This window comes from Tarenaya hassleriana, unplaced genomic scaffold (genome assembly GCF_000463585.1).
Source record: "Tarenaya hassleriana unplaced genomic scaffold, ASM46358v1 Cleome48, whole genome shotgun sequence".
Classification (NCBI taxonomy): domain Eukaryota; kingdom Viridiplantae; phylum Streptophyta; class Magnoliopsida; order Brassicales; family Cleomaceae; genus Tarenaya; species Tarenaya hassleriana.
The window spans coordinates 189,393-209,956 of NW_010967498.1; the positions used below are offsets into that span (position 1 = coordinate 189,393).

Below are 20,564 nucleotides of genomic sequence, written 5' to 3' on the forward strand. Positions count from 1 at the left end.
GTTGGAATCCATCCCGAGGTGTGGATACGTGTAGAGGGCGAGGTATTCTTCCTGCCTAGAGTGATCGGACGAACAAATCAATTGATACAGGTCCCGGATCGATTGAGGTAAGTGTTCTAACGTTTCTATGATTCAATAGTAGCATGGTTCTAGGGTTTCATTAAAATTTTTGTTTTATATCCGCTGCGCAAACCCTAGAATCGATCTCTTAGGAATTATATTCGCTCATGAGATCCCAGGAAACCCAACAATCACAACTTATGGAACTTATTCTCTCTCGTTTTTACATCTTCGGCACAGACAATATATCTTTCCTCTCTGAAGAAAAATATGTTGATTTGTTGCAAACTCCAAAAAATTAGTCAACCCTTCTTTGTAATGCATAGATACATTACCCGTAGAAGGATTTACTCTTTCTACATCCATTTTCTTGAGTAATAAATATTGTTATTACTCGACGCCATTTTTTGAGTTTTTTTTCGGATGCAAGAGTGTATGAGATCGCGGGGTGGTATAATGGAAATAGAGTGACGCAATTTCGTCACTAAAATAACAAATAGTGATGCAATTGCGTCACCAAAAAAAAAAATTGTGACGCAATTGCGTAAAAAATTATGACGCAATTTCGTCACCAAAACAATAGTGACGAAATTGCGTCATCAAATAGTGACGCAAGGGTGACGAAATTTCCGCGCGTCATTTGGCGACACTGTTGTGCGTCATAACTGCGTCACCAAATGGTGACGCTAGGTTTTTCGTCACCAGATCGTCACTAAATAGTGACGATTTGGTGACGCTTTTGTTGCGTCAATATTTGCATCACCAAATCGTCAGTACTACGTCACCCTTTTAGTGACGCAAAAATTGCGTCACTTTTTTTGTTACCCTTTTCGTGTTTCCTTGTAGTGAGGGCAAACCCGAGAAATTGGGTGGCGGGAAGAAGAAGGCCAAGGACTAGGTGGAGTGTTGGTATTGCGGCAAGAAGGGACACTATAAGAAAGAGTGTAGGTCCCGGAGGGCGAAGGAGGAGATCGAGGGTAGAGGGGTATTTTAGTCATTTGTATGGTCAGGGTTATGAGACCAATTAGGGTTTCTGTATTCTTCAGACTTTGCATTTTTCTCTGGTGCTCTCTCTCTTCTCTCTCGGTGAACTTCGGTTCTCCAGTTGCGCTGTAGTCGACTCCGGTCGATTCTCCGGCGTGGTTCTGTGTTGTACCTAACAAATAGTAGTTCTCTCTTTCCGAGACGTAGGTACCGAGCTCTATTGAACTCGTACCTCTTGTGTCTCCTCTTTTTTCTGTTCTTACGCACGAAAGAGTGAATCGGAGAGTAGATCGGTGAGAAATCGAGTTAAATCCTTTACAGACATGAACAAGAATAGTATGGACTTTTAGATTTTATGAAAAGGTGAGATTGAAATGGTTATTTCTATATGTATAGATTTATTTATTAATTTGATTAAAATAAATTTATTTAAAGTACGTGGTATATAGAAAAATATTTAACATGAAAACACATGAGTTTAAACCAAGAAAAATACTCAAATTCAACTTCTTTTATACAAAATATATTATGTAGTATGTATATATATATAAGCATACATGTTTGTATATATATGTAAAATTTACGTATAGATTTATTTATTTATTTTAATCTTAAAGTTATTTATTCTAAATCATATGTAGTAATGAAATGTATACTAGATAGATATATAGAATAAGATTAATCAATATTTTTTATCTAGATATTAATCAAGATATTATTCTAAAATTTAACTACAAATTTTTATAATAAAGAAAATAATATTATAAAATTAAACAAAAACTTTAAAAGGAATAAATGGGTAATGGAAAATGAAATAATAAGATAAATTTTATAAAATACAATTTTTTTTAATAAATTGTATTGTTATTTTATATGATATTTATTGATTTATAACACAACTATATATAAACAAACAAATATAATGGCAAAAAAATTATGATAAAACTAAATAATGTTATTTTAAATTAGAATCTTAGAGAACATTCAAAAACTAATGGATAGAGTTTTCGATATACATAAATTATTATTATTTCTATTTATACAATTATTAATAATTTTTAATAAATTTATAATTTATAATATATAATTTTTATTATTATAATAATTTAAAATTTTATCATAAAATATGCTCTAAATTATTATTAATTATTTAGAAAAAATGTTATAATACCACCATATGAATATTATCTTATCGTTTTAAAAGATAATGAATTACAATAATTTTGTTTTTAATAAAAGTTATAAATATACATTATAAATAAGTTAGTGATGTGTCTAATTATATTATTTTCATCGCATGTTTAAATCAAAAGTAATATTCAAGTATATAATTTGAAAATTTTAATTTTTATTTAATTTTTAACAAACTTTTCTATAATTTTTATCTAGAAAAAGAACAATATTGTAAAGCTTTTCAAGGTGATTTTGCAATAGAATTTCGCTCACAAATGGATAAATTAAATGTTAAATTTAATGTTATAATCGTTATTGATGTAAATTTTAAAATTATCGATGGAAATTATAAAAATCATATAAAATCGTAAATTCTTAATATATTATATTATTCTATTTTATACTTTTTAAATATATATAATGATTTAATAATAGAAAAAAACTCCTAAAAATTCCTGAACTTGTAAAGTGTGAGAAAAAAAATTTCTGAACTTGTGAGAGTGCCAAATAATTCCTGAACTTGCAAAAAGTGTTTCAATAAATCTTAATCTTGTTTAAAAGTGTCATATTAGTCCTTCGAAAAAACTGATTATAATAATATAATTTTATGTCCTACGTGGCAGGTGACATGGCACGCCAAGTGTGATTTTTTACCACGTAATCAGTACCGGTTTTTAGAAAAACGATTTCTTCAGAAAATATTCTAGAGTCTCTTAGACGCATTTCATCGAACACTTAGTATGCACAAATATTTGGTACCGGATTTTAAAAAATGGCGATATTGATGCTTGCATCGCCATTCTTTCTGACACCTGAGCAGAATGAACCATTTTTCATCTATGCATCTTCTATGTTTCAGATTCCATTCATTGTAAACCCCGTACCGAGCTACTTCGAATTTGTTCAAACCCTTCTGCCATTGATGGCGTTTTATTATGATTTTGTCAATCTTCCAAGGATTTCTCCGATAAGCTCGAGTCTGAAAACTATACCGAATGTTATCTACATCGAGGAAGACAGATCGGATGTCGATCTTGAAGAGCTTAAAAGCCTGAGCAGATGGAACGTTTCATCTTGTATAGTGTAAATCAGCGTGTATACTAAGTGCAAGAAATCGGTTTTCTAAAACCCGGTACTGATTACGTGGCAAAAAAATTACAGTTGCCGTGTCATGTCACCTGCCACGTAAGACATAGAATCATATTATTATAATCAATTTTTTCGAAGGACTAATATGACACTTTTTAACAAGATTAGGATTTATTAAGACACTTTTTGCAAGTTCGGAAATTATTTTGCACCCTCGCAAGTTCAGGAATTTTTTTTCCCGCACTTTGCAAGTTCAGAAATTTTTAGGAGTTTTCCCCTTAATAATATAGTTTAACTTTATATTATATATATATATATATATATATATATATATATATATATATAAACTTATTTTTTTATATTCATATGAATAATTTTTTATAATGAAAATAAAAATAATTTATATTAATAACAATATTTTTTTAACACAACATCATTTTATCCAATAATCATGCGAATAATTACTATATATGGTCTTCGTAATATCAATTAACAAATATAAGTTAAAAAATAAAATGATAACATTCGATTGATGCAAAAAATATCTATATTATCTAAATGATCAAAATTTTATATTAAAGAAATTCATAAGTTATTATTTCTAAATGCGTTAATGAAAAAGATACAAAGAGATATAACGTAAAATATATAATTATATTGACTAGACATGCATATCATCATTATAATAATAATGTAATGATATTTAAATTCTTTCGTTTTTTCATATATATATATATATATATATATATATATAATAATTTAATAATATAATTTTTGCTATATTCATATCAATATTTTTTATAAAGAAAAATTAAACATTTTATATTAACAATAAAAAAATAACTCGCGCATCATGCAGGTCTTTTATAGTAATAAGAAAGATTTTGTTTATCATTCTCTTATTCTCTTATACGACTGGTTTCGATTTCTGCTGTTTTATAACATGAATTTGTGTTTACGAAAAAATAAATATTTTCTCAAACCGAAATGAAACTAAAATTGAACGGAATTCCAAAACGTACATCCCTAATAATTTCCGCGTTGTAGTTTTTTTGCACAAGGTCATATTGATACATATATATATATATTTATTGTATCTTTCAGATAAAATTTGTTTGGCTAAACTTCTGAATAAAATATATACATTTTTTTTTCTTGGATACTCCTGAAATATATACAAAGATTTGGACAGACATCTGAACCAAAAAAAAAAAAAAAGATTTGGACGCACATTCATATGACACTTTCGAAGCAGCAAACTCAGACCGGCCCAAGAGAAGCCAACGTTATCATTGTTAAAAGGACTTGTTTCTAAGACAAAGGGAGATACAGACTTTCCGGTTAGTTTGTCATCAACATTTCATGAGGAAACTATGAACACACGAGCTAATTCCGCGGCTGCTTCGGACGGAAAAAAAAACACGATCTCGCAGGTCAGGAGTATAAACCGCAACCGCTAAATTTGGATTCGAAAAATTCACAGCCTTTTTGTATCAATCACTGATATCAGCTTTCTTGGGTTTTACACTTTTGGTGCTTCCATGGTTTGGGAGCAGTTTCTTCATCTTCTTGTTCACCACTCTATCGAACTCACGTCCCGACAGGGACAGGACCTGGTTCAGAAGCAGTTTCACCCCACAACTCTTCACAAGCTCATACCTTGGCTTGATCCTTTCCTCCAGGCTGTAACCAAAGAACTGTGGAAACTTCACCAGCTCCGAGTTCGGGTAATCCATTGTCTGAAAGTACTCCCATTTCGGCATCAAGTTCTCGTTCAAGCTAAACGTGTACAGAGCTCCATACCTCGAGATCATGATCCGAATCTCGTCTAAAGTGTACCCTTTCTCGAGAAAAAACTCTGTCACGGGTTTCAGATTCGTTTCAATGCTCAGTCCAAAAGTCTGTGGACACCGGTGGAGAAGAACTGCAACATCAACGTTTAGCGATTTGAAATACTCTATGGTAGGCCGGAGTTTGTCCTCGATGCTGTAACTGATGATGTTCGGACATCGGGTTAAGACCTTTCCGATGCTTTCCTCAGAGAGACCGGTTTCAGATAGGAAGTCGGCCGTAGCGGTGAGTTTTTGCCGGCTATACGTGAGAATAGCCGGAAAACGGTAAATGACCTTCGCCCATTGATTCTTGTCTATGCCAAGAGTCTCGAGGAAGGCCATTGTGGGTTTAAGATTGTCTGAGAGGCTGATACCGCAGATTTGGGGACGTTTGCAGAGGATTGTCGGTATATCTGATCTCGGGATCCCGAGGTCTAGGAGGAACTCGACCACTGGTCTGATCTTGCCCTCAAGGCTGTAGTATGGAAAGGCGGGAAATTTGCGGGTGATCACCTTGATCTGCTCGAGCTTAAGACCGAGGTCAAGGAGGTAGAGGATTTGGGGACGGAGCGCACCTTCTGGGCCGAGTTCGCTCACACGGGATACAGCTCGGAGCTTGCGAGAATCAGCAGCGGCAGCAGAATCAGTAGCAGAACTGGATGGTAGAACCGGGACTGGTGATGATTCCGGTCTTCGCTTGGCTGGCGGATTCGGGAAACTAGCAACCATGTCCGGGAGAAGATCTCCGTTCTCTTCGTGAAGAGATTCGAGGTACGGAATGAGAGCATCTCGAATCTCGAGAGTAGTCAGCTCCCTCCCTGCAATACGAGAAAAAAACGATTCAATTCTCCGCATTCGTCGAGCTTGGTTATTAAAAGTCGTATATCATAAGCTTGTGTATCGATTAATGTATACAAAAAAAAAAAGATCGAACCTACGAGGTACCGAGATTTATGAACAGAGTGAAGTCTCGAGACCAGATGGTCGATGAAAAGGTCAGACTTGTTGATGGTTCTTACAGCGAACGTGTTGCTAAAACCGAGCTTCTTCAGGAACAGGCTCAGAACAGCTTTCGCCTCCTCTTTCTCTGCGATAATCAAGCTCGGGGGCACAGGTCTCGGGTTGAATGAAACCACTAAGTTCTTGAAACGGACAGCTGCTGCAACATCAATGGAACTAGAACTTAAATCTCGTCGAAGATAGACAAAAGAGGATAAGAGATTTGGTTCAATGTAATCATCACTCGGATCGCTCACCGGACTTTTCTTGCCGGAAAATGAGTTTTTCTGTGAACCAAAGCTGAGTCCTGAGGTTAAAAAACAGATGCAATCAGAAAACTACTCCGATAAATACGCACTGAAACTACGCTGAAGATCGCTTCATGGGAAAACGAACGGAATCTATTCAAAGAATCAGAATCGGAATCAGAATCTATAAATCATATAAACTTGAGATGAATTTCTCACAACTGACGAACTCTGGATATGACGATGACTATGGTGTCATGTTAGAGGGTTTTCGGATAATTTCCCAGCTTCCCTTACGAAAGCTAATTCCATTTTTCTCTCCAGAAGCATTCAAGAAAAATCGAATCTTTACGCGATTCCTACAATTGCAGACACGTAAACAATCGACCCAGATCAAGGAAACATGTGAAAAAGGACGAGATGAACTAACCTCGTACTGGGTTTCACTCCTCTGGCGAGGAGGAAAACCTCCGACGATCTCAGTGAGCTAGAAATTTGCATATTTTCTACTCTTGTTTTTCCTCCCCGACGAACTCGCCGGAAAAGAAGATAGAAGCGAAAGCGAAAAACCCAGTAAACGGACGAGTACTTGCGAGAAATCGAGAGAAAATTACCAACTTGGGTTCTGACTCTTCGAAGAAAGGAACTATTTTAGACGATAACAAGATATCTCCAGGAGATTTTCTCTGATGATTCTCTTGCGTGGTTCAACACGCGATGGCATCTCTACTGGAAACGTCACCGTTTAATGGGTCGTACGGACGGGCCATGGATATAAGGCCGAGTAGGCTCAAATAGTTTTAGCTTGGGCCTACATTAAAATAATAATATATATTTTATTTTCGATTAGATTTCAATGACACAATGCACATGCATACATACATACAAATATATATATATATATATATATATATATATATATATATATATATATATATTTAAACATGGAGTCTTGACAGCGATGTATTGCAATCGTATTCTAAATGTTAAGAATAACTACAAATTTGTAATGAAGTCATGAAAAACACGTAAGATTCGGTCCATGGCCCACGAGATAAGTCCGTTTATTTTTTTATTATTACAACTAAATTGTAATACTATTATTGTATTTTAATTTATAATACCGTATTGGAGATGTTAGTTATAACTAATAATTCCAAAAAAGACAACTGCCACAAACTGTTTTCAATAATTAAAGAGTTGAACTAATTTTACCAGTAAACGTGGCAACTCTCCGTGATTGATAACAATGTCCTGACTGACTAATTTTCTTTTTCCAATTTAAATATATTTGCAAAGATAAATATGTATACATTTTTTGTCAATAATAAAAAATATTCATCATTGCTTAATTTGAATTACAACCACTGTATTTATTCTATTTTATTTCGTGATTCATATATTTGCAATTCAACAAAAGCAATATTTAAATTGCGATTATCGACGTGAAACTTATTGATCTACCAAATTAGTTGACCTCCCCACGTAAATTAATCCAGCTTATATATATGTTTGTGTGTGTGTATATAATATTATATGGGACAGGTAGGTAATCATGGTGTCGTGTACCTTCTGCTTTGATTTTCCAGAAGCTTAATCAATGTATTAGCGAGGTTTTATAATTTATATAAAATTATGCTCCATAATTTAATTAAAACATTTTAAAAATAAAAATGTATATTATTGGAATTTCTTTTAAAAACTCAATTACTAAAAGCATTAATAATAATTTCGATTTGCGGTAATATCCCTTTTTTAATTACATATATTATTATTCGATGTTTATTGCATTAATTTGCATTTAGACAAAGTATGTAATAAACAGCAAAAGATAGTTAAGTTATAATTGTATCAAAAAAAATTCTTGTTATATAATTAAATGATATAATGCACCAGATAACATGCATTTACCTCCGAATCCGTCATTTAAGGTTCTAAAAAAACAATATAAAATAAAACCACACCCGGTGAATTCCAAAAGTAAAAATAAATTTTTACGCATTTATAAAAATCGACTTAATTCTTTTTAAGGAGAAGTCTAACCAGCTACTACCAGTTCCACCATCTAATGGTCAAAGTTAAAGCGGCAATAAAATCAGATTTTAAAACCAAGAAAGTGCATTAAATTGTTGATAAGTTATCTTATTACGTGATTAGGAGACTAAATGCCAAAAATCTTGTGGGTCCTACCATCACAAAATGTGGAACGACACCGTTTTTGGGCATAGCAAACACGGCGGAAGAACGCGAAAACTGAGTGGGCTACGCGTACGGTGGGACCCATAGTAGAGCACGACGTCCGCTTCCGATCTTTCTTTCCCTCGATACTCGACAGCAAATATCAACGCCTTCGAGACCAAAAGTTTCATCTTCTCCGTTTGAGCTCCTTTCCCTCTCTCTCCCTGTCTCCCTCTCGTTTCGATCGGTTTCGTGCAGTGAATGGGTTCGTGCGCGTCGGCTGATAAGTCCCGGCCTGGCCCGCCGATGAAGCTCGTGGCTTTTGGGACAAGAGCTGATAGTTTGGTGAACCCGGAATCTCCCAAGGAGGTGAACTCGGCTCCGTTGTCTAATCCGCCGGAGACAGCGCCGGATGACGGTGGCGTACCGGTCAAATCTCGGCCGTCGTTTTGCTCTGCCGAGAAAAGTTTAGGTATCTGTCTCGGAATCTCTGTTTCTTCAGATGGGTTTTCACTTTTTCAGTGTTTCGCCTTTTTTTTTTTTGCATAAAGCTGTCGTCTTTCCTTTTTCTTTTTCAGTTTGGTTCGGGGTTGTAGCGAGAATGATTACACTATAACGATGTTCGATCTTATTGGGAACGTGGGATTTCTCAGAAAATATATATAAAATACCATTATAATTATATACACGCCTCCATATTAACACATGTGGTGATCGATCCCGACAGAATCTCCCGGAAAGGAGAACTCAGTTCCGGTGGACTCTCCGACGGCGGAAGATCGTCCGGTCAAGTCTCGTCGGTGGTCGTTTTCCTCTGCTAAGAAAAGCTTCGGTACTTTTTTTAAAAATCTCTCGTCTTTCCTCAGATGGGTTTTCAGTGTTTTTCCGTTTATGGATGGTTGTTCGCGTGAAGCTATATCTTGTTCTTTTCATCGTAGAAATGATTAGTCTATAATGATCTGACAAGGGATGGTGGGGTTTCTCAGATTTAAATATGCATACGCACTCACACCTTCATATATATATATATATATGTATATATGTGTTCATCCTCACAGAATCTTCAGCTGTAAAAGTAAGAGTTCTCATGGGGATTCTCCCATTCCCATCTATGGCTTCTTCTGAGCAAACTGCAAGCAGAGAGACTGTTTAGGATCTTTCTTGACCAAATGATCATCCTAGTTGCAATTGAACCTCTTCTATCAGTGGCTAAACAGAACTTCTAGGTTCTTTCTTAACTCATAAGTAACTTTTGTCTGATAAAAAGACAATGGCTTTTTTCCTGTGCTGTAAGATAATCGCGTTTCTATGTTTGGGGGTGAAGGGTGGGGGGCACTAGGAACAAGAAAACTGGAAAGAAGAGAGAGATTTGGTGTAATTGTGATTCAAGTTTGTCTTCAAGAACAGTGACCCACATCTCAAAAACAGTGAAAAGAACTCTTCTTTACTCTTTTTGATGATCTTATTTTTTTTTCTGCCTTTAATTTGAAGGATTCTTGGGAAATTCGAAATTTTTTTTCCCGGGGATTCAGGCTGTTTCAGTTTTAAGAGTGGCCTCACATGTCCATTGGTTCCAATGACATTTAAGAAATACCCTCTGTCAAGGAGAGAGGAAGCATGGATTCTTTGGGTCAGGATTTGAGAAAATGATGAGATTCAGAAACTCTGGATTCTTTTTTTTTCTCTTCCTCCCTTTCTTGAAATCTGACAGCGTGTGAATGTCTTACTGTTTCTCAGGAAGCAAAGGAGAGACGTTCTTCGATTCACAGGCGTGGCTAGAATCTGATGACGAGTTCCACAGCGTCAATGGCGGTACGTATCGGTCAAGATTCGTGATCTTGCTCGCTTGTCTTCCGATCAGGCACGTGCCCATTTTCTAATGAGCCCAAAATCGTGCAGATTTCACGCCATCTCGAGGAAACACTCCGAAGAACAGCTTCTCGGAGAGACTGCCACGTGTCCACAACCTCCTGTTCGAGGAAAAACCCCGAAGTCCATTACTCCGAAGGAAGAAACTGGGCGAGCTCTTCAGAGACAGTATAAGGGAAGAACGGGAAGACTCTTCAGAAGGGTCGCCTGAAAACCAAAGGGAAAGGAGCGAGAGATCATCATCGGCTGGTGACACCCCACGTGCCTCTGGAGCTAACTCTTCCGCCATTGATGACGACTCTGCGAACAAGAGGGAGAAGGGCCTGAAATCCGCAAATGGGTGTCTTCCCGGGTTTGTTTCGTGCGGAAGTTTCTCAGAGAAGAGGAAGAAGATGATCCCCGCGGCAGTTGCAGTGAAATGAGAGAGAGAGAGAAAGTTGGGATCTTGATGATGAAGAGGTGAAGCTTGCTTGACATTGTATATGAGAGTAGACATTGCAAAGAGTGGCAATTGATGTGAAGATATGGTCTTTTCACAGATACTTGGCTGTGAAAGATTTATGTATATTATTAACCCTTTTATGAGTGAAGTAAGCAGCAGTCGCCATGGATTTTTTTTGCTTGCTTGCGAGGATTTGAAATTTGGGAATATGTCATATTGATTTTGGATAGGGTGGCCGTGTTGGTACGGTTATTCGGAATCGAATCATACCAAACCGAAAAATATAATATTTTTTTAAAAGTGAATCGTCCAACCCAAAAAACCCAAAAATCGAATCGAATCGAATTTTTAAAAAACCCAAAAAATCACTTTTTGGGTATCCAACCCAACCCAACCCTAATTGCTGGTATCCAAGGCTTAACTTTGTACTAAACTCTCCTATCGCCTTCTTCCCTCATTTTTCTCGCCTTGCCTTTAGTTTTTATAGTCATCCTTTATCGCAAATCCAATTCTAACCCCAACGGGTTAATATCTACCAAAATAAATTTTAACAAAAACGGGTTGAATTTCTTAATTGTTTCCGCGATTCAACAAAAAAATTGAATTAAATAATAAAAAATAGAACTTGAATATAACTATGAATTACGTTGACTACGGTCCAAAAAAATGGTTAAGATCCACCGAGGTGGGTTGCCTTAATGTGTTCAATCACAAGGTAGGCCCAAGGGGCCGCTCCCGTCCCTGTCAGGGGAGATGCCAACCATCTATCCTTTTCTACAAACACAATTTTAATTTACTTCGTTCTATTTATATAATGCATAAGTATTGTCTGTATTTTCGATGTGGGACGTTTAATACAATACTATTTGGGCCTATTTTCGGCCCATTAGATACGACAACAATGGTCTCGCCCAACCCTCCCCTTTCGGCCATTTTGTGTAGAGAAACGAAAAATCCATACCACGTCAAATGCAGAAGTTTTCATTTTGAAAATAAATTTCTACAGAACATCGAAATATGGGATAAATATGAAACATTATACTATATTGACTCTGGAATTGATGCTATTTGTTCTTTTTTCAAGTTAAATTATGAAATTCAATAAAATAATATTATTTAATAGCCCAACTACGTGAGAGAAATTTTGATTTTTTTTTCTCGTAATGACTATGCAATATATTTCGTTTATCATGTTATATTTTACTTGTAGTTATCATACAATGTCCTCGAAGAATTATTTTACCATGGGGGTACCTACATTAATATAGAAGTAAAATAATCAAGTTGGGAAACGGAAAAAAAAAAAAAAAAAAAAAAAAAAAAAAAAATCAGACTCCTTATAATGTTTTGTAAATTATGACGTATTAATGTATAATGTAATTAACTTTTGTTAAACCTTAAACTTATTTTGGCTAAATATGTCACATAATTATATATACGAGTTTATCCAAAATCGTTCAAAAATTATTACAAATCTATCAATATTCAAATCAAGAGTGAAGTGATAAGATTAATTCACGAGTGATTACCCCGTTTTATTTATGTACTGATACACGGATTCAAAACTGAAATTTTGTTTTAAAAAAAATAATAATACCGATTCCATCTCATAGTGGTCCGCGTCCAAGATAACCGGACCCGGTTATAGAGATCGAATTTTGGCTATATATATAGAAGAACCCGGGGCGGCTGTACCTACCAAGCGGTCTTAGTTGCTAAAGAGCTTTTGTTTGTTTCCCCTTCCCCGTCTTTTTTGTTTTTTTTTTCTTTCTCCGGAAACAGCAGTCAAACAACACACGCACGCGAATTCTGCCCTCTCCGTTCGCCGGAAAACCATGCCGGAGGATTCGACGTCGATCGATTATGTCATGGAGAAGGCCTCGGGGCCTCACTTCTCCGGCCTCCGTCTTGACGGCTATCTCTCTTCTCCGCCTTCCTCCTCCGTCTCCTCTCCGTCGCACCTCCGATCGTCTGCTTCCTCTTCCTTCGCCTTAGCCGATCCTACCGCGCCTAAGCAGCCTTTTGTCATCGGTGATTCTCGATTCTGCTTAATTTTCTCTGTTCGAGTTTTCTCATATTAGAATCACCTGGTTTCCACTCGCTCGATTGCCGATATTTTGACGCTCACGGAGTTTCTATTGCATTTTCTTCGGTTTATCTCAAGTTTTTGGCGACAAATTTTCTGCCCATGATAGCATTGTAGCTAAGGAGATTGGCATAATTGAACTGGTTCTAGTTGAATAAGATCAGAAATCTGGGTGGATATCGGTTTCTAAGGCTTAATCCTGTTCCTGTGTTTTCTGGGTTTTGTTTGATTTTTGCCTTTGACTACGTGATTGTGTAGGAGTATCTGGTGGTACGGCTTCTGGTAAGACCACGGTCTGCGACATGATAATCCAGCAGCTTCATGATCACCGTGTGGTTCTTGTTAATCAGGTCTGATTCTGTGGCCGGGTTTGTACTTATGTCTCACTTGCTCTTTGGTTGTGTTTGACCAAAATCGTTGGTTTGATTTGATGCTTCTTGTCGACTAGGATTCCTTTTACCGTGGCTTGACTCCTGAGGAAATGCAGCGTGTCCATGAATACAATTTTGATCATCCTGGTAAATGCTCTTAATGGATTATCCTCTGGATTTTCCTCACTGAGCCTGTTTTGATTAGAGGCCTCTATATTTAGCTCATGGCACTTGATTAATCTTTTGCTTCGTTTCTTCTGCAGATGCCTTTGACACCGAGCAGCTTTTGGATTGTGTTGAGAAACTCAAGGGCGGGCATCCGTATCAAGTTCCTATTTACGACTTCAAGACTCATCAACGTAGATCAGACACATTTCGCCAGGTTCATACTATTCTATGAAAGAACATTAATGTGGTTTTCACCTTAGCTGTGTCTCCCAGTTGTTGCACGCATCTGTATTTCGTTACCATCCCATGTACTTTTCTTTGGCGGCCATGTGTTTGATCTTCTATGACTTCCAGAAAATGGGTATTGTATTCTTCTGTGTTCCTATTTAACTAAAAAGAAAGATAAACATCTCCTCCTCATGTCTCTTTTAGGCCTTGCAGATCGCAATTGGTGGGAATAATCTTTTATAAAACTGAAATAACTTTGATTACTCCGTCAGGTCAATGCTTCTGATGTTATCATTTTGGAGGGGATACTTGTTTTCCATGACCAACGAGTCCGGAACCTGATGAATATGAAGATCTTTGTTGACACAGGTAATTGGGTACCTTGATTTTATGATCTTTGTCCATCTACCTATGAGTCCTGAACCTGTATCATTCCTTCATTTTACCCATAGGCAAGCATACATCTTGTGCTACTGATCCGTTTTCATATCTTTACTAATATTATTTGTTCTATGTAGCTCCATGTGGTATTGAGATTAAATTTCTCCGTTTCGTTTCTGTAGCTGATGGTTTCACTCACTTTATTCCAAGTTTATCATTATCTATTAGCTGCTAGTACAGCGTTGGTGCTTTCGAAGCTATATAATTAGCCAAATTTAAATCTGAGTGAAGTCTATCTTTGTCTTCCCCTTTCCTCTAATTCAAAGTCCTCATCTTAGCTATTAATTGGTTCCAGATGCTGATGTGAGGCTTGCTCGCAGAATTAGGCGTGACACTGTTGAGCGGGGTAGGGACGTGAGCTCCGTACTTGAGCAGGTGAGGCCTCTTTTCGAGTTTTGATGTAGAATTCATCAGCGTATGTATATCCAGGGTTTTTTCCGCCTCCTGATATATAAGATCAGGAAATATTGACATATGGTTTTATGTTTTTTACTGAACATCCCATTGTCCCTCCTCAACCATGGCTTCTTCAGTTCCATTGTTTGATAAAGGGGATTTTGAGGTGCTCCAAGTAGGACAGTGAGATCCGTGAGCTTGCTATATCATTGATTTTTAATCGTCCGAGAATGTTGTTTTCATTTTGCAGTATGCAAAGTTTGTCAAACCTGCTTTCGATGATTTTGTGCTCCCCTCGAAGAAATATGCGGATGTGATCATTCCTCGAGGAGGTGATAATCATGTAGCAATTGATCTGATTGTGCAACACATCCACACAAAACTCGGGCAACACGATCTCTGCAAAATTTACCCGAATGTTTACGTTATCCAATCAACATTTCAGGTAGTTTATCGTATTTTGCCGGCTGACTGGCTCTGTTTTCAGATTACAGTGTTTTGAATTAGTAGTGTCACAAGAAGAATAATATGATTGCAGATAAGAGGCATGCATACACTTATTCGGGACAAAGACATATCAAAGCATGACTTTGTGTTTTATTCAGACCGTCTCATCCGTCTGGTATGTCCCACTAGCATATCTTCCCTTTGAACCTCACTGAGCTTTCAGGCCTTTGTTATTATGGTCGTATGTAGATATTTGTATAGTTCTCTGATTTAACTTTCAGGTCGTGGAGCATGGTCTCGGGCATTTGCCATTCACAGAGAAACAAATAGTTACTCCAACAGGTACTATATGAGAATGAATTGAGCTGTAGTATACCTTTCTATAATCACGGTTTCTGGGTATTTGCCCGGGTTTGTATATATAGATGGTATCCTCGAACAATGTCTCCTTCACATGGTTCATGTAAATCTTGATACATTTGCTTCGTGGGCATGGCCTGGAAAACCCGACTGCACTTTGTGGAAATTGAACATCCAGATGGTTATGTATTTTTTTCGATTTTCCCAACTTTCAGGGTCTGTGTATACGGGTGTTGATTTCTGCAAGAAACTATGCGGGGTCTCAATTGTTCGAAGGTGAGCCTTCAAGGTATATTATGCCTTTTTTGTGTTTCTGATAAAGGACGGCTTATTCATCACTACTCTCTACTGTTCTGAGAGTAAGATGTCGGCTTATTAGCTCCAGAAGCATAATTTGTTTCTTTTTCTTAAATGCACTGTACATCTTGTTAGTGGGGAAAGCATGGAGAATGCGTTGCGTGCATGCTGCAAAGGAATTAAAATAGGGAAGATTCTGATCCACCGTGATGGTGACAATGGAAAGCAGGTAGGTATCTGCATTAGCATTAGAGGAGCTATGAGAATGAATCATCTCTAAAGGCCCTTTCCCCTCTTTTGTAAAATCAGCTTATTTACGAGAAGCTTCCCCGTGACATCTCGGAACGCCATGTCCTGCTCTTGGATCCTGTCCTGGCCACAGGTATATGCCGTAGTTTGTTTCATAGAAATTTTGGGTTTTCAAAAAAAATTATAACCATTCGAGTTTTATCTATCAAACCTGGAGATTTTTTTAAAAATTAAATCTAGTTTTATGTAAAAATATATAAATTTGTACTAAATAAATTGGTTGTCTGGCAGGGAACTCAGCAAATCAGGCGATAGAATTGCTGATACAGAAAGGGGTGCCGGAATCCCACATCATATTCCTCAACCTCATTTCGGTCAGTGTTTGTTCCGTCTGGAAACAGAGACTGCCTGTTAGATAATGGCTTCGTTGTTGTTGTTTTTAAAATTTCGTTGTGTGTGAATGAAGGCGCCTGAGGGAATCCACTGCGTGTGCAAGAGGTTCCCGGGGTTGAAGATAGTGACGTCAGAAATAGACACGTGCCTGAACGAGGAGTACCGTGTCATACCAGGGTTGGGAGAGTTCGGCGATCGCTATTTCGGCACTGACGAGTAGTGACTAGAGGGACAGGGAATCTCGTTCATCAGCTTTGATGAAATGCGTGGCTTTAAGATTCCCATTTCCCACTCAGTCGCCTTCTCCTAATCTTGGCATTACTTCCATTGTGATCTTCTTTTCCTTAACTTCAATTCTAAAATGGTTGCACTAGTTATTTATTTTTAAATTGTAAGAACACATGAGGGAGAATTTGAATCTATTATGGTGTTTTACAAACGGAGACCATAAGCCGATGATTGGGACTGGAGAGGTGCGGGCGGCCCATCCGGGTTGTCGGGTCGGGTAAAAATCGCCGGATATATTTTTTTGACCGAAGATGACGACTCTGCATTGGGCTTTCTTTTGGGAATATTACTCAAATAACCCACTTGGGTCGGAGCAATTTCAGTGTACACCAAAAAAAAAATATATATATTTTTCAATTTTAACCCACTTTTTAGTTGGAAAAGTCCGAAATACCCTTTTCGTTTTATTTTTTGCGACCTTATTACGACTAACATATAACTGATATACTACTAAAATAAGACAGATGATTTTTTTGCCACCTTTTTTAGAATCAATTGTAACTATATTTAGAATTAATTACGAAGTCGTAATAACGAAGTTGTTTTCGAATGGATAAAAATCGCGTATTCATTAAGGGTAATTTTGTCTTTTCACACGAAAAAAAAGTGTTATATTTTTTCTGATGTACACGTGAAATAGGTGCGACCAAACTCGTTCTGAGTAAAATTCCCCTTTCTTTTTCTAGTCCGTTCCCGCCACTGAGCAGCGTCTAAGCAAGGCCTCCGCGCGGCGGCGTTAAAGCACCGATCGGCGTTCTCAATCCAATCATCTCCTGCCACGTGTCCCCTCCAGCAGCTGCCCTCCTCCGCGCCCGTTGTCCAGCGTCATTCATTCATTTCCAGTCGTATGATTTTTTTCAGCCAGGATTATTTTTTTGGTATTTGATTTTGTCGGTGTGAGCTTCGAATCTATATGTGCGATTTGATTCTCATGCGTTCCGGTTGTACGCACGAGTTCAAATCTCCAGTTTCCGGTGATCAGCGACGGAGCTCCCGATTTCTTCAACCGTATATCGGAGTCGACGATTCGGCAGCTGTAGACGGGTGGTTTTCTCTTCCGGTTTCTCATTTCTCGCATGTTAGTCCTTCAATTTTCGGCGAGACTTGTGAATCTCATGCTTCACGTTGCAATATGGATGGAGATGCCTAGCAAAATTGGCTGTCCGTAGCTCGTCGGAAATTGCAGTGATCGGGCTCTCGTACTGTTTGTCGATTTTCCTCAATGTAAAGGTATACAGATTATGCACTAATTGTACGACATTCATGATGTGGAATTTATGTGTCCATGATGGTCGTGATTATACTGCAAGACTGATTTCTCAGCTCATCGTCTTGACATGAAGAGGAAGACTGGGACCAAACAAAAGAGGAAATGGGAAAAAAAAAAAAAAAGAAATTGCATGCGTAGAAGTACCATAGTACTTGACACAAAGTTTTCAGAATGTTGAGGCTGGAAAGTGGAAGGAAAGGTCCAATGAAGGAGTCCCATGCCTGTAACTCCTGGACTTCAAAGGATGAAGGGAACAATTTTATCCTGCGCCTTTTCTGTTGAATAGGGGATACGGTCCTCTGTTTTTATTGTGAAAAGACGACAGAAAAAGAACAAGCTTTACAAGGGGAAAACCGAATCTATGGTATATTTTTATCTTATCTTATCATCACCACCTGTTGAATATGAAGAAAGAATGCAAAACCGAAAAGAAATATCTCCGAAAACGACATTGCTGCAAGCCACTGCAGCGGTGTATGTCACGGCTCAGTGTAGCTTTCCGCCTTTTGATTTTTCCAGGTGAGGAAAAGCTTGTAGAATGTTGTATGCCCTGAGATCCTGCCTGGTTAAGATCCCGAGCACCGGAGACATCTGAAAGAGAATCGATCACCCAACAAGTTAGAGCAATTGAGTTTGTTTTTGCAGGTTTCATAAGTGGAAAGAGAGAGTGAAAAGGCAATGAACTCACCCCTGCGGCTTGGATCTTGGGGACAATGAGCAAGTGGCGGAGACCCACTTGCCGGAACAGCACCATGGCCTTAGCCACCGACATGCTCTCCACAACCGTGTATGGAGTCGTGTTGGTGAGCGGATGAAGATCGACATACATCTGCATATCAGCGCTTGTCACTGCCACTTCCTCGAAGTTGTCTTCTCTCTCGGCTAATTCAACCCAGGTAAACTTCTCCCTCACTTCCCAGTCTTCGGTCCTTCTTTTCTCTGACAAGAACCATCTCTTTTTCAGAACTTTAATGAGGTGTGCTCTCAGGATCAGCCCGTGCAGTTCTGTAGCACCATCGGCTAGACCCACCTGAGGTACGTCTGCATCATCTAGAACCGGGAACGCGTTATGTGTCGTGTTCTTGAGCACATCGACTATATTAGCAACCTTCTCTACGCCGTGAAGGGTTACGACCGGGGGCTTAGCATCCGCAAGCTCGCCAACAGTGAGGTTCCTCATCCACGGCTCGGGATTTGCATCCAAGAAAGGTAAGCCCTTTAGATGCAATATGATTTCGTAAATGCTTGGGTTGAAGCTGTCTCCCACAGTCTTGGCAATCAGAAGCACTATCATCGTAATGGGCAGCAAAAGAAGGTTGTTCGTAAGCTCGAGGAATATGACACACAGAGAGACGGTCATTCTCATCGAACCGGCCATGAGAGAAGCTGCACCAAGGACAGCATAAAGCCCTTGGTCGATGCTTGTATATGATCCCATGACAGTGCCAAGCATTCGGCCATAGGCTGAGCCCATGAGGATGATGGGGAGGAAGAGACCGGACGGGGTGGCGATACCGAAAGTGAAAAGCCCCAAGATGCAGTAGAGGATGAAGAATATCCAGAGAGAACCCATGTTGAACTCATTCATAGTGTTGGAAGAGAAGATGTTTCTGACAGCATCGTCGTTGGTAGTGAGAAGGAGAGTGGCTAGATCATTGTAGTAACCATCTGGGCAATTGAACTGTTTGAAGTTGCCCGATCTTCCGTTTGTCGGGCAGGTCTCGGCAATAGACGGGTCACAGGCCTTGCATTTCGCTAGGAAAGGAAGACCGTACAGGCAAACCGAGGTGAAGAGTGATACGGAAAGAGCCAGAAGCACCTTGTGAACCCTACCCTTCCTGCAAAACAACTAATGTAACTGATATTTTGGCCCTTGAAACGTATTTATACGCTTTGCTGGGGATTGATGTGGATTGGTCGATAAAGAGTTGTTGATAGCGATTGCGAGTTGTTGTCATTCAAAAGTCATTGTGATTACGGTTTTAATGATGACACTTACTGGTTGATGAGATTGTAGAGGCGGAGAACTTTATGCAGGAGGTGGTTGTAGAGACTCCCGAGAAGGCCGCCGAGGACACCGATCAAAGTGACGGGGATAATATCCGCGGCATGGTAACGGACCGACACATTACTCACATCAAACATGATGAGGCCTCCTCTTCCAAACAGCCCACACTTGCCGGAATTGCAGATCTCGATGAACGCCCTCAGCACGACCACCACCACGGCCGTGCTAAAGAACGTCCGCCAGAGCAGAGCGCTCCTCCACCACGTGGCCACTTCCTCGAGGGCGAAGAGCACACCTCCGACTGGCGCCCTGAAAGCCGCACAGACACCGGAGGCGGAACCGCACGTAATAAGGTCCCTTCTGTCCCGGTCGTTGTTGAAGTAACGTAGCCACCGCCACTTGACCCGGTGGTTGTCCGGTCCGCCTTGTCCTAACAGCGAAGCAATGCAACTCCCGATATGAACCAGCGGACCCTCCTTCCCCAGATCCAGCCCTGCAGCCACCGCTCCGATACTTCCAATGATCTGCCAAACCCAACCAAAAAAAAAGTGAGTTTTTTTTTTTATATATATAAAAAAAACTCGACCAAAAGAAAGGGGGTGAACCTTGACGATCAAAGTGGAGGCACCGAACATGTTGGGAGTGTCGACGCCATTGAGATAAGCTTTGATTTCAGGAATGCCAGGCC

At 38.7% G+C, this 20,564-nt stretch overlaps 4 protein-coding genes across 6 annotated transcripts in view; 2 read left to right on the top strand and 2 right to left on the bottom strand.

The window, feature by feature from the left end:
• Positions 1-4,566: 4,566 nt before the first annotated feature.
• On the bottom strand, positions 4,567-7,087 carry LOC104825612 (transcription termination factor MTERF5, chloroplastic). 2 transcript variants are annotated; one of them, XM_010557971.2, is made up of 4 exons: positions 6,816-7,087; positions 6,395-6,444; positions 6,073-6,294; positions 4,567-5,956 (listed from the first exon to the last, which is right to left on the bottom strand). In XM_010557971.2, the coding sequence occupies exons 1-4, from the start codon at positions 6,884-6,886 to the stop codon at positions 4,800-4,802; spliced, it is 1,500 nt and encodes a 499-aa protein (XP_010556273.1). In that variant the 5' UTR covers positions 6,887-7,087; the 3' UTR covers positions 4,567-4,799. The 2 variants fall into 2 exon arrangements, with proteins under 2 accessions (XP_010556273.1, XP_010556272.1); XM_010557970.2 differs by having other exon boundaries at positions 6,073-6,297.
• Positions 7,088-8,698: 1,611 nt separating this feature from the next.
• On the top strand, positions 8,699-11,051 carry LOC104825613 (uncharacterized protein At3g27210-like). Of its 2 annotated transcripts, XM_010557972.2 has the most exons (4): positions 8,699-9,035; positions 9,291-9,395; positions 10,301-10,375; positions 10,463-11,051. In XM_010557972.2, exons 1-4 carry the CDS (start codon positions 8,825-8,827, stop codon positions 10,852-10,854), a joined length of 783 nt encoding a protein of 260 aa, XP_010556274.1. In that variant the 5' UTR covers positions 8,699-8,824; the 3' UTR covers positions 10,855-11,051. The 2 variants fall into 2 exon arrangements, with proteins under 2 accessions (XP_010556274.1, XP_010556275.1); XM_010557973.2 differs by lacking the exon at positions 9,291-9,395 and having other exon boundaries at positions 8,700-9,035.
• Positions 11,052-12,587: 1,536 nt separating this feature from the next.
• On the top strand, positions 12,588-16,758 carry LOC104825615 (uridine kinase-like protein 1, chloroplastic). The gene is made up of 14 exons (XM_010557974.1): positions 12,588-12,905; positions 13,219-13,310; positions 13,409-13,478; positions 13,595-13,713; positions 14,000-14,096; positions 14,464-14,543; positions 14,815-15,009; positions 15,103-15,186; positions 15,293-15,353; positions 15,587-15,647; positions 15,804-15,897; positions 15,978-16,050; positions 16,209-16,291; positions 16,384-16,758. The coding sequence occupies exons 1-14, from the start codon at positions 12,710-12,712 to the stop codon at positions 16,528-16,530; spliced, it is 1,452 nt and encodes a 483-aa protein (XP_010556276.1). The 5' UTR covers positions 12,588-12,709; the 3' UTR covers positions 16,531-16,758.
• Positions 16,759-18,068: 1,310 nt separating this feature from the next.
• The window catches only part of LOC104825616 (chloride channel protein CLC-b), a 4,052-nt gene continuing 1,556 nt past the window's right edge, over positions 18,069-20,564 (bottom strand). Inside the window, exons 4-7 of the mRNA XM_010557975.2 lie at positions 20,482-20,564; positions 19,868-20,400; positions 18,557-19,706; positions 18,069-18,459 (exon numbers count right to left, since the gene is read on the bottom strand). Coding sequence (XP_010556277.2) covers positions 18,355-18,459; positions 18,557-19,706; positions 19,868-20,400; positions 20,482-20,564 — 1,871 coding nt within the window. The 3' untranslated portion in view covers positions 18,069-18,354. The remainder of the gene's footprint in view (positions 18,460-18,556; positions 19,707-19,867; positions 20,401-20,481) is intronic.

What these genes read in the sequence shown, in the direction of transcription:
- LOC104825615 (XM_010557974.1), top strand. Translation starts at nt 12,710, where the DNA reads ATGCCGGAGGATTCGACGTCGATCGATTATGTCATGGAGAAGGCCTCG. An exon ending in TTATCCAATCAACATTTCAG is followed by an intron (nt 15,010 to 15,102) that starts GTAGTTTATCGT and finishes ATATGATTGCAG; the next exon opens with ATAAGAGGCATGCATACACT. An exon ending in TATTCCTCAACCTCATTTCG is followed by an intron (nt 16,292 to 16,383) that starts GTCAGTGTTTGT and finishes GTGTGAATGAAG; the next exon opens with GCGCCTGAGGGAATCCACTG.
- LOC104825613 (XM_010557972.2), top strand. Translation starts at nt 8,825, where the DNA reads ATGGGTTCGTGCGCGTCGGCTGATAAGTCCCGGCCTGGCCCGCCGATG. An exon ending in CTCTGCCGAGAAAAGTTTAG is followed by an intron (nt 9,036 to 9,290) that starts GTATCTGTCTCG and finishes CGATCCCGACAG; the next exon opens with AATCTCCCGGAAAGGAGAAC. An exon ending in CTCTGCTAAGAAAAGCTTCG is followed by an intron (nt 9,396 to 10,300) that starts GTACTTTTTTTA and finishes ACTGTTTCTCAG; the next exon opens with GAAGCAAAGGAGAGACGTTC.
- LOC104825612 (XM_010557970.2), bottom strand. Translation starts at nt 6,886, where the DNA reads ATGCAAATTTCTAGCTCACTGAGATCGTCGGAGGTTTTCCTCCTCGCC. An exon ending in TTTCCGGCAAGAAAAGTCCG is followed by an intron (nt 6,298 to 6,394) that starts GTGAGCGATCCG and finishes TTGATGTTGCAG; the next exon opens with CAGCTGTCCGTTTCAAGAAC. An exon ending in TAAATCTCGGTACCTCGTAG is followed by an intron (nt 5,957 to 6,072) that starts GTTCGATCTTTT and finishes CTCGTATTGCAG; the next exon opens with GGAGGGAGCTGACTACTCTC.